Source organism: Erpetoichthys calabaricus, chromosome 3, assembly GCF_900747795.2.
Source record: "Erpetoichthys calabaricus chromosome 3, fErpCal1.3, whole genome shotgun sequence".
Lineage (NCBI taxonomy): Eukaryota > Metazoa > Chordata > Cladistia > Polypteriformes > Polypteridae > Erpetoichthys > Erpetoichthys calabaricus.
The window spans coordinates 184418645-184432306 of NC_041396.2; the positions used below are offsets into that span (position 1 = coordinate 184418645).

The 13662-nt window shown below is 44.6% G+C and overlaps 1 protein-coding gene across 1 annotated transcript; it reads left to right on the forward strand.

Moving 5' to 3' along the window:
* The first annotated feature begins 8008 nt into the window (after window positions 1-8008).
* Window positions 8009-11243, forward strand: LOC114649393 (probable G-protein coupled receptor 139). Its single transcript, XM_028798889.2, has 2 exons — window positions 8009-8081; window positions 10143-11243. Exons 1-2 carry the CDS (start codon window positions 8009-8011, stop codon window positions 11171-11173), a joined length of 1104 nt encoding a protein of 367 aa, XP_028654722.2. The 3' UTR covers window positions 11174-11243.
* The last annotated feature ends 2419 nt before the right edge of the window (window positions 11244-13662 follow it).

Sequence of the window (13662 nt, forward strand, 5' to 3'; positions counted from 1 at the left end):
GTTACGATTTGGAGTATAAGGTGAAAGGCATTCTGAGATATAGGATGGTGTGAGATTATTTAAGGCTTTGCAATTCTAAATGACACAGGTAACCAATGTAGTGACATCAAAACTGGAGAGATGCGCTCGGATTTTCTTTTCCTAGTTAGGATTCTATCAGCTGCATTCTGCACTAGTTGCAATTGATTGATGTCTTTTTTTAGTAGTCCTGACAGGACTGCGTTACAGTAATCTATCGACTGAAAACAAACGCGTGAACTAATTTCCCAGCATACTGAATGTTATAAGAGGTCTAACTTTTGCTATATTAAGTGAAAAAATGCTGTCCTGGTAATCTGATTAATATGCGATTTAAAATTCAGGTCAGAGTCCACAGTTACCCCTAAATTCTTTACCTCCAACTTGACTTTTAATCCTAATGCATCAAATTTATTTCTAATGCCATCATTATATACATTTTTGCCAATCACTAAAATTTCTGTTTTCTCTTAATTTAGTTTGAGAAAATTACTACTCATCCATACGGTAACACAAGTGAGACATTGTATCAGTGAATCAGAAATACAAGTAAGACATTTTGTCAGTGAATCAAGAGAATTGGGGACATCAGGTGCTATTGATAAATACAGCTGTGTGTCATCAGCATAGCTGTGGTAGCTCACGTTGTGCCCTGAGATAATCTGACCTAACGGAAGCATGTAGATTGAGAAAAGCAGTGGACCCAGGATAGAGCCTTGTGGAACACCATATAGAATATCATGTGTCTTTGAGTTGTAATTACCACAACTAACAAAGAATTTTCTCCCTGCCAGGTAAGATTCAAACCAATTTAAGACACTGCCAGAGAGGCCCACCCATTGACTAAGGCGATTTCTAAGAATATTGTGATCAATGGTGTCAAATGCGGCACTCAGATCTAAGAGGATGAGAACAGATAAATGGCATCTGTCTGCATTTACCTGCAAGTCATTTACTACTTTAACGAGTGCAGTTTCTGTGCTGTGATTTGTTCTAAAACCGGACTGAAACTTATCAAGAATAGCATGTTTATTGAGGTGCTCATTTAACTGCATAATGACCGCCTTCTCTAGAATTTACTTAAGAAAGGCGGGTTAGAAATAGGTCTAAAATATTCAAAAACAGAGCAGTGGAGATTATTTTTCTTGAGCAGGGGTTTAACTACAGCAGTCTTAAGACAGTCTGGGAAGACCCCTGCGTCTAATAATGAATTTAAGAATTTAATATGTTTAAAAGGGAGTATTCCCGTGGGCTCACCACCTATGGGAGGGGCCAAGGAGGTCGGGTGCAGTGTGAGTTGGGTGGCGGCCGAAGGCGGGGACCTTGGCGGTCCGATCCTCGGCTACAGAAACTGGCTCTTGGGACGTGGAATGTCACCTCTCTGAAGGGGAAGGAGCCTGAGCTAGTGCGCGAAGTTGAGAGGTTCCGGCTAGATATAGTCGGACTCACCTCGACGCACAGCTTGGACTCTGGAACAAATCTCCTTGAGAGGGGCTGGACTCTCTACCACTCTGGAGTTGCCCCCGGTGAGAGGCGCCGAGCAGGTGTGGGTATACTTATTGCCCCCCAACTTGGAGCCTGTACATTGGGGTTTACCCCGGTGGACGAGAGGGTAGCCTCCCTTCGCCTTCGGGTGGGGGGACGGGTCCTAACTGTTGTTTGTGCGTATGCACCGAACAGCAGTTCGGAGTACCCACCCTTTTTGGAGTCCCTGGAGGGGGTGCTAGAGGGCATACCTTCTGGGGACTCCCTCGTTCTGCTGGGAGACTTCAATGCTCACGTGGGCAATGACAGTGAGACCTGGAAGGGCGTGATTGGGAGGAATGGCCCCCCTGATCTGAACCCGAGCGGTGTTTTGTTATTGGACTTCTGTGCTCGTCACAGATTGTCCATAACGAACACCATGTTCAAGCATAGGGGTGTTCATATGTGCAGTTGGCACCAGGACACCCTAGGCCTCAGTTCGATGATCAACTTTGTGGTCGTGTCATCAGACTTGCGACCACATGTCTTGGACACTCGGGTGAAGAGAGGGGCGGAGCTGTCAACTGATCACCACCTGGTGGTGAGTTGGCTTCGATGGTGGGGGAGGATGCCGGTCAGGCGTGGTAGGCCCAAACGTGTTGTGAGGGTCTGCTGGGAACGTCTGGCAGAGCCCCCTGTCAGAAGTAGCTTCAACTCCCACCTCCGGCAGAACTTCGACCACATCCCGAGGGAGGTGGGGGACATTGAGTCCGAATGGGCCATGTTCCGTGCCTCTATTGTTGAGGCAGCTGACCGGAGCTGTGGCCGTAAGGTGGTCGGTGCCTGTCGTGGCGGCAATCCCCGAACCCGCTGGTGGACACCGGCGGTGAAGGATGCCGTCAAGCTGAAGAAGGAGTCCTACAGGACCCTTTTGTCCTGTGGGACCCCGGAGGCAGCTGATAGGTACCGGCAGGCCAAGCGGAATGCGGCTTTGGTGGTTGCTGAGGCAAAAACTCGGGCGTGGGAGGAGTTTGGGGAGGCCATGGAGAATGACTTTCGGACGGCTTCGAGGAGATTCTGGTCCACCATCCGGCGTCTCAGGAAGGGGAAGCAGTGCAGTGTCAACACTGTATATGGTGGGGATGGTGCGCTGCTGACCTCGACTCGGGACGTTGTGGGTCGGTGGGGGGAATACTTCGAAGACCTCCTCAATCCCATTAACATGCCTTCCAATGAGGAAGCAGAGCCTGGGGACTCAGAGGTGGGCTCCCCCCATCTCTGGGACTGAGGTCACCGAGGTGGTCAAAAAACTCCTTGGTGGCAGGGCCCCGGGGGTGGATGAGATACGCCCGGAGTTCCTCAAGGCTCTGGATGTTGTAGGACTGTCTTGGCTGACACGCCTCTGCAACATCGCATGGACATCAGGGACAGTGCCTCTGGATTGGCAGACCGGGGTGGTGGTCCCCCTCTTTAAGAAGGGGGATCGGAGGGTGTGTTCCAACTACAGAGGGATCACACTCCTCAGCCTCCCTGGAAAAGTCTATTCAGGGGTCCTGGAGAGGAGGGTCCGTCGGATAGTCGAGCTTCGGATTCAGGAGGAACAGTGTGGTTTTCGTCCTGGTCGCGGAACAGTGGACCAGCTCTATACCCTTAGCAGGGTCCTGGAGGGTGCATGGGAGTTTGCCCAACCAGTCTACATGTGTTTTGTGGACTTAGAAAAGGCATTCGACCGTGTCTCTCGGGGAATCCTGTGGGGGGTACTCCGAGAGTATGGGGTACCGGCCCCCCTGATAAGGGCTGTTCAGTCCCTGTACGATCGGTGCCAGAGCTTGGTCCGCATTGCCGGCAGTAAGTCGAACCCGTTTCCAGTGAGAGTTGGACTCCGCCAGGGCTGCCCTTTGTCACCGATTCTGTTCATAACTTTTATGGACAGAATTTCTAGGCGCAGCCAGGGTGTTGAGGGGGTCCGGTTTGGTGGGCTCAGGATTGGGTCACTGCTTTTTGCAGATGATGTTGTCCTGTTTGCTTCATCAGGCCGTGATCTTCAGCTCTCTCTGGATCGGTTCGCAGCCGAGTGTGAAGCGGCTGGGATGAGAATCAGCACCTCCAAATCCGAGACCATGGTCCTCAGCCGGAAAAGGGTGGAGTGCCCTCTCAGGGTTGGTAGCGAGATCCTGCCCCAAGTGGAGGAGTTCAAGTATCTCGGGGTCTTGTTCACGAGTGAGGGAAGAATGGAGCGTGAGATCGACAGGCGGATCGGTGCGGCATCCGCAGTAATGCGGGCATTGCATCGGTCTGTCGTGGTGAAAAAGGAGCTGAGCCGCAAGGCGAAGCTCTCAATTTACCAGTCGATCTATGTTCCTACCCTCACCTATGGTCATGAGCTATGGGTAGTGACCGAAAGAACGAGATCGTGAATACAAGCGGCTGAAATGAGTTTCCTCCGCAGGGTGTCTGGGCTTTCCCTTAAAGATAGGGTGAGAAGCTCAGTCATCCGGGAGGGGCTCAGAGTAGAGCCGCTGCTCCTCCGCATCGAGAGGAGTCAGATGAGGTGGCTCGGGCATCTGATCAGGATGCCTCCTGGACACCTCCCTGGTGAGGTGTTCCGGGCACGTCCAACCGGGAGGAGGCCCCGGGGAAGACCCAGGACACGCTGGAGGGACTATGTCTCTCGACTGGCCTGGGAACGCCTTGGGATTCTCCCGGAAGAGCTAGAAGTAGTGGCCGGGGAGAGGGAAGTCTGGGCATCTCTGCTCAAGCTGCTGCCCCCGCGACCGGACCTCGGATAAGCGGGAGACAATGGATGGATGGATGGATGGATAAAAGGGAGTACCAGGGTTTAAGAGGATCAGTATTGGAGAGATGTCAGTCAGTTAGTCATTTTCCAACCTGCTATATCCTAATTACAGGGTCACGGGGGTCTGCTGGGATCAATCCCAGCCTGCACAGGGCAGGAAACAAACCTCGGGCAGGGCGCCAGCCCACCGCAGGGCACACCCACCCACACACCAAGCACACACTAGGGACAATTTAGAATCGCCAATGCACCTAACCTGCATATCTTTGGACTGTGGGAGGAAACCCACACAGACACGGAGAGAACATGCAGACTCCACTCAGGGAGGACCCGGGAAGCAAACCCAGGTCTCCTAACTGTGAGGCAGCAGCACTACCACTGCGCCACCGTGCCACCCATTAGAGAGATGTACTATATTATTTCTCATATCATTAATTTTGTGATTAAAAAATACAACAAAAGCCTCAAGTTTCACTGGACGTTTAGCAGACAATCAATTGTAGAAAATAAGACTCTGGGATTACTAACATTGTTATTTATAATTCTAGAGAAATAACACTGCCTCTCAAGATGGACTATGTTGTTGCACAGGGCACAAAGGAGGAACACACCCCGGACATTATAAGGTGAACACACACACACACCAAACACACCAAAAATCACAGTTGGGCCAATTTAGTGTCACCTAACCTGCATGTCTTTGGACAGTGGGAAGAAACTCACACACACAGGGAGAACATGCAAACTTCACACATGGATGAGAACTCTGATCTCCTTACTGAAAGGCAGTCATGCTACACTCTGCCGCTCTGTACAGAAAAGTGATTGAACAGAATGACAATGAATGAGGTAGATGGAGGTTTGTGTGTGCTTTACTTTATTAATCATCAATCCAATACCTTCATATGGTCCCTTTCAAATTTTTGCCCAGCATATACACATATAAATGATTTGCAGCGCCTTTCTTTCTCCTAGAGCTTTTTTTTGGTTCCTTTGTACTGCCTTGTTCAATTTGCTGATTTTGAGTTTTCATGCAATTTTTCAAGTCCGACAAGATGCCAAGGGTAAATAAACAGAACTGCAGAGTATGGCAGGTAATGGTGCCAATGGGACTGCACATATGAGATACCTGAACTAAAGAAAAGCCAGCCTGGAGTCAAGGAGCCATAAGAATAGCTGATGACCTAAAGTAAAAGGCAGCCACTGTGGCTTGGCATCACTAGCTGCTTGGCAACACCATAGATTCACAGTATGGATAAACTGTATTGACTCTGCTTTGTACAGCAAAGAGCCAACATTCCAGGGGTGCCTCGGGTTCCTATCCATTTAACTGTAGACGGGCAAGTGCAGCAGTGGCCCCCATCATCTGGTGGAAGCTGCTCAACTGGTTGAATCCTTCACATTAATCCATGACTGTAATGGCAGAAGTGCTTTTCCATGAATTTCACAGCTGACACATGCTATTCTGCTACTCTATGTGCACCATGTGGACGGAGAGATGGACATAGAGTTATACAACTGAAACTCAGTGAGCCAAACCTCCACATCTGACGTGTGCAGTCTAACTCCTTAATTTACTAACAGGGCACCAGCGCTCAACCACAGTGAACGCGGGATGTCTCCAGAACATCTGGGCCTATGGAGGAGTGGCTGTGGATGACAATGTGAAACTTTCATAGTCAAAAGAGATTGTAAGTGACCACCCAACTCTCAGATATGATTGTAAAATATGTAAATTGTTCAGAATAATCTTGCTACACTTAACCCTTGAGTTTCTTCTTTAAATACAAGATTGCGCACCTCTATTAGCTTCAAGTTCAAGTCTATTGTCATATGTACTGACTTGCTTTATACTGTGGGATTGAGGGGAAAAAAAATAACCCTTTTCATTTCAATCATTGTCCTTTTTTTCTTCTCATTTTTATTAATATTGTTTAAGTAAAGAATATATCTCCATGTTTCTGTTTCTTACAGAGTATGTCTCCGTTTTTAAATCTCCCATGTGCCGCTATGGCACATACTCAGCACCACGGCCAGCCCCAGGATGTGTCCGGGTGTGTAGAATGTGGAGCTGTGCTGGCATTTCATTATCAACTTTCCTAGCTGTGCTGTATTTTAGGGACCTATAGACACCTTCACGAAATATAAAGTATGCGCGTCTGTCACTTAGTACAACCAAGGAATGATGCTTTTAGAAAGTGGGGCATTCATATTCAGCTCTCCAGTGTCTGGCTGAATGGGGTAAACACTTTGTTACAACGGAAATTCAACTAAAGTGCAACAAATTGGTACTCTATGAATGAGTGTCACTGTGTGAATGATTGTGCCCACCAATGGACTGCCCACCTCCACATCCCCCTCCAGGTTTGTTTCTACCTTGTGCTGAAAGGCCAGAATAGGTGCCAGCTATCCATGATACCAAAGAGGATAAGGATAGAAAATGTGTGAGTGGATGGATTTAGAGTGGAATGTAGTTACAGGAGAGACAATGTAGAGGGCAGGCTCAGTTATTGGACGCACTCTGGACCCCCTGGAGGTCATAGCAAACAAAATAAAAGTGCCATTATGAACAATAATGCACATCCTCTCTCTGAGGACTTTCAGCAAATGAATCATTCAGCAGAAGTGTGTCAGGAAACACTACTAGGGCTCTTTTATACCAACAGCAATATGTCTGCGTAACACCTCACTGGGTCTACTCTCATGTCATAAGCCAAGTCAGAGGATTTCTTCTTTTTGTAATTCTTTGTGCGTATTTGAGGAGGGTTGTTGTTATTATATTTCTTGAACTTCTGTAGAAAAGCTAAATGTCACCCCAATAAAGTGATTCATAGCTATCTGTCTATCTACAGAATGACTTTAAAATCTTAACATGACTTTAATGTGGTTTTAGAGAGCTATTAAAATGCTATAAGGTGATCACTAATGTTACCAAGCATGTTTTTTTTTTAAATTATTAAATATTTAAATTTTTTACAGACCAGTCCTAAAGGTGTCTTTACACACTGTGGCTGAAGATGGATGGATGTGTAGATGGTTAGTTAGTTTCAGGTTCACTTACATGGGGTTGTGCCATTCAGGGAGGGGTTGCCTCCTTTCCCTAACAGTGGGTACCTGCTCACAAAGTGGGTTACACCACTTGAAGAAGACGGGTGCCTTTTTACGTATTTACTAAATGCATGTGCATGTATTTCTGAGACTTTCCAAGGGTGTGCACGGTGGCTTGACCAGTCCACCTGGAACTCTGCTGGTGTTGCCATTGACCGCTCCATCCAGACCCACTTGTTAACTTTGTGTAAGAGGAGACACTTTGTGTTGTGTGGTGATGAAGTGAAAACAATCGGCCAAAACTTGTAGTCCACAGCCTAATCATTAAGACTCTGGGCACAAAACACTTCAGTTTTTTGGATTCCCTTTCTCTTTAAAACATTTCACTGCTGTCCACTTTGTGCCCACTGAAGCTTTAGTGCTTTTGTCCTTTTTTTGAATTATTTACTGGAAACACTTTGTCAAGTAGTACTCTCACTTCACATTCACATTAGAAAATGTATGTGTAAAATACAGGACACCGAATACTACTGAAGTTAACTTCTTGGCTTCAAGTTTGGAGATTGTTGTGTAAAACCTTTACGTATTTCTTCATAACATATTTAAATATCTGCAGAAATATATTAAAGAAAAACATTTTTTTGTACATTTTAGGAAGACTGCTGACTGAAGTCTTGAGGGATGGCATCTCCAAGCCTGCTGGTTACCGTTCAGAAGGTCTATTATCCTTTGGTGTCTGCCATTGGAATCCCAAGTACGTTTTTTTATTTTACTTTTTATGAGCTAATAGCCGACTAGCTGAGCAGCTTCACAAATTCACATTCACGGTACTGATTGCTTTCGATGTGACCTATGAAGATGTTAGATTTGCTTACTTATCTGTCAAGCATCTTTAGTTTTGTCTGCAGGTAAATAAATCAATCAATCTTCACTTGTAAACTCACAAGGATGTATAAATGGATCCAAATGTTACATTACATAAAAAGATCTTTTATTATCCTATAAATTAAATTAAACTAATGTGTTTGCAAGTACTCAACGGTGTAGTAATACAAGAACAAATCTGAGGATTGTAAACAGAGCAGAGCGTTAAATGGGGCTGGTGTTTAAGAGCTCATCCCAAAGTAAGCTGGTGTAGTAAACAGCCTCAGGACTTGTTTGGGACATCTAAAACCTCACTGATGAAGTGCTAGTGATATGGATGTTCTTTCAACAGTCCTACTATTTTAGAAGAGGGCTTCTGAAGCTCAGTTAGAGTGACCATTGGGTTCTTAGTCACCTCCCTGACCAAGACCCTTCTTGCCTGGTTACTCAATTTGGCCAGACAGTTAATTCTAAGAAGACTCCTGGTGGTTGCAAACTTCACCCATGTCATAATTATTGAGACCACTTTACTCCTGGGACTACTCAAAGCTTTAGAAACGGTTTTATACTCTTGCTCTGATCAATGTCTCATATTATTGTGGTGGCCCACAGAGAGTTCCTTGGACTTCATGGCTTAGTTTTTGTCCTGATATGCAGTGTGAATTGTGGGACCTCCTATATACAGGTTTGTGTCTCTTTAAATGATATCCAATCAATCTGAATTTCCACAGGTGGACTCCAGTGAAATTCTAGACACATCGTAAGGAGAATTAAAGAAAAGAGCACTATTTGGAGTGCCGCAGCAAAAGGACTAAATACTTAGAGGAATGAGAGGGTTGTGTGTTGATGGGTGCAGAATTGGCTCAAACACAAGTAGTAGAGGGTTACAGTGGCAGGAACCTTATGATAATCCGGTGAAGTCAAGAGTGTAGTTCCACTGGGGTCAGTGCTAGGGCCGCTGCTGTTTTCAATATATACTGTATAAATGATTTGGATAGGAATATTCATAACAAGATGGTTAAGTTTGCAGATGATGGATGATAGGTGTATTGGCAGATTAGTACTCCTGATGAGGAGGATTCAGAGTGGACTCCACGCTCTCAACTTCCAGACAGTTTTCAGAAGCCGATAAGAAGGCTAGCAGAATGTTAGGTTATATAGCACGATGTGTGGAGTACAAGTCCAAAGAGTTTATACTCGAGCTTTATAACACACTGGTGTTGCCTCATCTGGAGTTCTGTGTGTAGTTTTGGTCTCCTTGCTTAAAAAAAAAAAAAGACATAGCAACACTAGAAAAGGTCCAGAGGTGAGTGTCTAGGCAGATTCCAGGGCTACAAGGCATGAATTATGAGGAAAAATTAAAAAAGTCAAGACTTTTCAGTTTAAGCAAAAAAAGATTATGAGGAGACATAATTGAAGTGTTTAAAATTATGAAGTGGGTTGAGACTGTTATTTAAAAATGAGTCCATGAAGAACATGGGGACATAGTTGGAAACTTGTTAAGGGTAAATTTCACACAAACATTAGGATGTTTTTCTCTACACATAGAACTACAGACATTTGGAATAAGTTACCAAGTAAAGCGGTACACAGGTAAATTTAGGGACATTCAAAACTCGACTTGATGTTATTTTATAAGAAGTAGGTGGACGAGTCACTTAACTGCCTTTTGGCACAGGCCTATACCCCTCTGGTTAACTCTAAATCAGTTCTATGGTCAATGACACCCTTAACAAAGTCATTTTATGTCACATTGCCATATTTAATAGTAGTCATTGTATATATTTGCATATTTATAACATCCTTTTTCATACCCTTCATTTCATTTAATGACTGTAATTATTTTATGTTTATATTGACACTGCAGTATAAGGTAAGACTTCCATTGGCCCTGTGCCCACCCACATCCACCTTTCTGTATTGACACTCATTTATTTTTCCACTTTGGCAGGTAATCTCTTCACTTTTTACATGCTCAGGTTCCGTAAGTGTGGCATGTCAGAGACGGCAAACATTTACCTGAGTGCCTTGGCCATCATGGACTGCTGCTGCCTCCTGTGGGTGACTCTGCTGGATCTCTCTTGGACCTTTCTTCAAGGCCATCCATTCTGGCACATGTACCCCTGGTGTGGACTTCACACCTTCCTGGAGTTTGGTGCCATAACCAGCTCCATCTGGATCGTTGTGACCTTCACTCTTGAGCGTTACTTGGTTCTAAGGGATCCGACGGCCAGGAAACATTTCTCCCACGCAAGGTTTAGCAGAAGAGTTCTTTTGCTGGTGATTCTTGTGTCTCATGTTGTGTCCATCCCAGCCTACTGGATCAATGTTGTGATTATGTTGAACTACACAGCAGTGAATGAGGGGAATATCACATTGTCAAGGTGCATTTATAACGAAACCACCTTCTCTACTGTGGTGGTATGGATAAACACCTTTCTTTCAGGGGGCATCCCTTTCACCCTCATTATTGTTTTTAACTCTTTGATTGCACGGCAGCTTACAAAGGCCAGCAAGCTATTTACTAAAGAGCAGCAACGTACAATGAAAGGCATCATCAACAGGGGCCTGGTGAGGAGGACAATCCTGCTGCTTTTCACTGTGTCTTTCACTTTCGTCTTTCTATGTCTTCCCCACTTTATCACCTATTGTATCCTGCGAACTACTTACAACTATCAAGACTTCAACAGGGACGACTACAGCCAGCCTATAAATGTGGCTGGTGACCTGGCAGTCATGCTACAAAACCTGAACTACACTGCCAATTTCCTCCTGTACTGTGTGGTCAGCAAACAGTTCCGACGAGAACTGCAAGTGGTAGCCTCCTGTGGCAGGAAAGCTGCAAGTAGGCAGTCCGTCATACAACAGACCACCATGAGAGTCTATTCTGTGACAGATCCTAAAACACAGGACCCGGAGAATCACATTTCTACAGTCTTAACAAGGCTAGAGAATGAAGAAAAAGAGGAGGCAGACAACTGAGGTCAAATGAAGAGTCTCGTGATGGTTCTTGCTCTGAAAGGTGCTGCAAACTTTGACTGACTTGAGAGTAGGTTAGGAACCCAATCATCCTTGTAATACTTGCAAAAATGTCCTCCTGTGCTTAGGGTGGAATCTTTTAATTATAAAAATTGGCTAGAATTAATGCTGGCCTTTTGAGTTTGATAGCATTCTATTAGTGAAAATAGCAGGCTTTATTTTGATGACAGTACCAAGCATTTCATGATACTATTCAAATGTTCCTTATTTCCAGTCCACACTGATTACCCATCACATATACATACCTTCAGCTCACATAGGTCAGAAAAAAACTAGATATACGGAAGCACCCAAACGCGTTTTCTGCCCTGCACCCTTAAAGCTGAGCATCATTCTCATGGGCATCTATGACTGGTGGAGACATTGCAGGTCTCTATTTGAATGAGACGGCATGATGTTTTTGAATCTGCCAATTGACTCAGTCCTCTAATATCTTATATTGTAGGAATTTCAATGATGTGTCTGTGCTCATATTTATTGAGCATCTCAGAGTAGGAAAATGGCCTGAGAGTGCCACAAATTTGGTTTTACTCTCAGAAGAAGGATTAAAAGCATTTTGTCAATGTATACTCTAAATTAGAAAACTACTTCTAACTTCATCAGGATTTAGGACATAAGCTGTCCTAACTCACTAGGAGCTGCCAGAAGATAGTCTTCATACAGAGAGCGGCACACACATTCCAGGAAGAGCTGAATATCTTGGAAAGGCTGGACAATGACCAACTTATAAAAAGTTATAAATTTAACAAAGATGGAATAATATTAATGACATATCTTATAAGTTACATGGTCACTCCATCTATGTAGAGAAGCCATACACTGTCAGCCATAATGAAAGTGTGGGTAATGTTACATGTAAGATGCAGCTTTGCAATAGAGATAATTTGTATGTGTCACAACCAAGTATTTCTCGAATTTTGTACCAATCTTTGAATGCCCTTACAACACGAGAGGTAATACGCAGATTTATACATTTCCTCACAATTCCACGTGAGATAATGTCAGAGCAAGCAGAATTCATGCAAATTGGTGCACACACAAAGATTACTGCCTGAAATGTGGATGAGCACACATACGTGAACCACAAGTGATATAACAGTATCTGCACACATATGTACTTTAGTGCAGACTGTACTGTAGTAGCCGGCATATTACACTGAAGACAAGCGCAGCTTGAAGAGTGATCGACAGTGAAATGTTGCACAAGTATGCTAAGCGCTACATTCCACGAACCTCTAGAACATTCATGTTACACTTTACAAGCCTGTGAAGGATCAAGAAGTCAGGCGGAGACTCCTGGGGCATTGAATAAATAGAGCATTGCACTAGATAAGGGGGAATCACGGAGTCAGACACAGCATGCAACTATGAAAGAGTGACTTTGGCTTCATAAATAATAACCATGGCTGTTATTTCAGATTCTGTGCTCATTACAGTATTATTCTTGATATTGTTGCAAAGTGGCAACAATTAACATGCAGCATACCGCAATATCCTACCTTATTATGTTTCCTTATTGTTCTTTTATTATCCATCCATCCATTATCCAACCCACTATATCCTAACTACAGGATCACGGGGGTCTGCTGGAGCCAATCCCAGCCAACACAGGGCGCAAGGCAGGAAACAAACCCCGGGCAGGATGCCAGCCCACCGCAGGACACACACACACACACACTAGGGACAATTTAGGATTGCCAGTCCACCTAACCTGCATGTCTTTGGACTGTGGGAGGAAACCAGAGTACCCAGAGGAAACCCACGCAGACACGTGGAGAACATGCAAACTCCACGCAGGGAGGACCCGGGAAGCGAACCCAGGTCTCCTAACTGAGAGGCAGCAGCGCTACCACCATGCTGCCCTCTTTTATTATTATCTTTGTGGTGAAATGTTACTGTTAGTATCAGAAAACTGCTACAAAACTTCATCAAGAGTATCCTTTTGCGGGATGCCATAAAATCATGCTGTCATTCATTCTCAAATGTGGCCTCCTACTCCTTGCTGGATGTTGGATGCTTCATATCTACTCCTCATGTCCTACTCTGAAGTAGGACAAATTCTTATCCTAATCTTTCTTTTAGTACAATTCCTTAGAATTTTTGGTGTAATTCTAAGACACTTGATAAATATAGGCACTGGAAACTTCCAGCCATTTTCAGTGTTTTTATAAAATTATCCAACATTCTTAAATCCGCAGAATCCAATTTTGTGGTCATGGGGGCAGCCTCAGATGGTGGGACAGTCTATTGCAGAGCCTACTCACACACACACATCACATACAAGGCCAATTAACAGGCAGCAATTAACCCAGAACAAATTTTTGCTAATGTGGCTGTGGTGATTTTTTTGTGTTTTTTCATTTTTAATCTCCATGCTTTGTCATTTTAAAAATTGCAAAATGATTATCATTACATTTTTTATATATTCACAC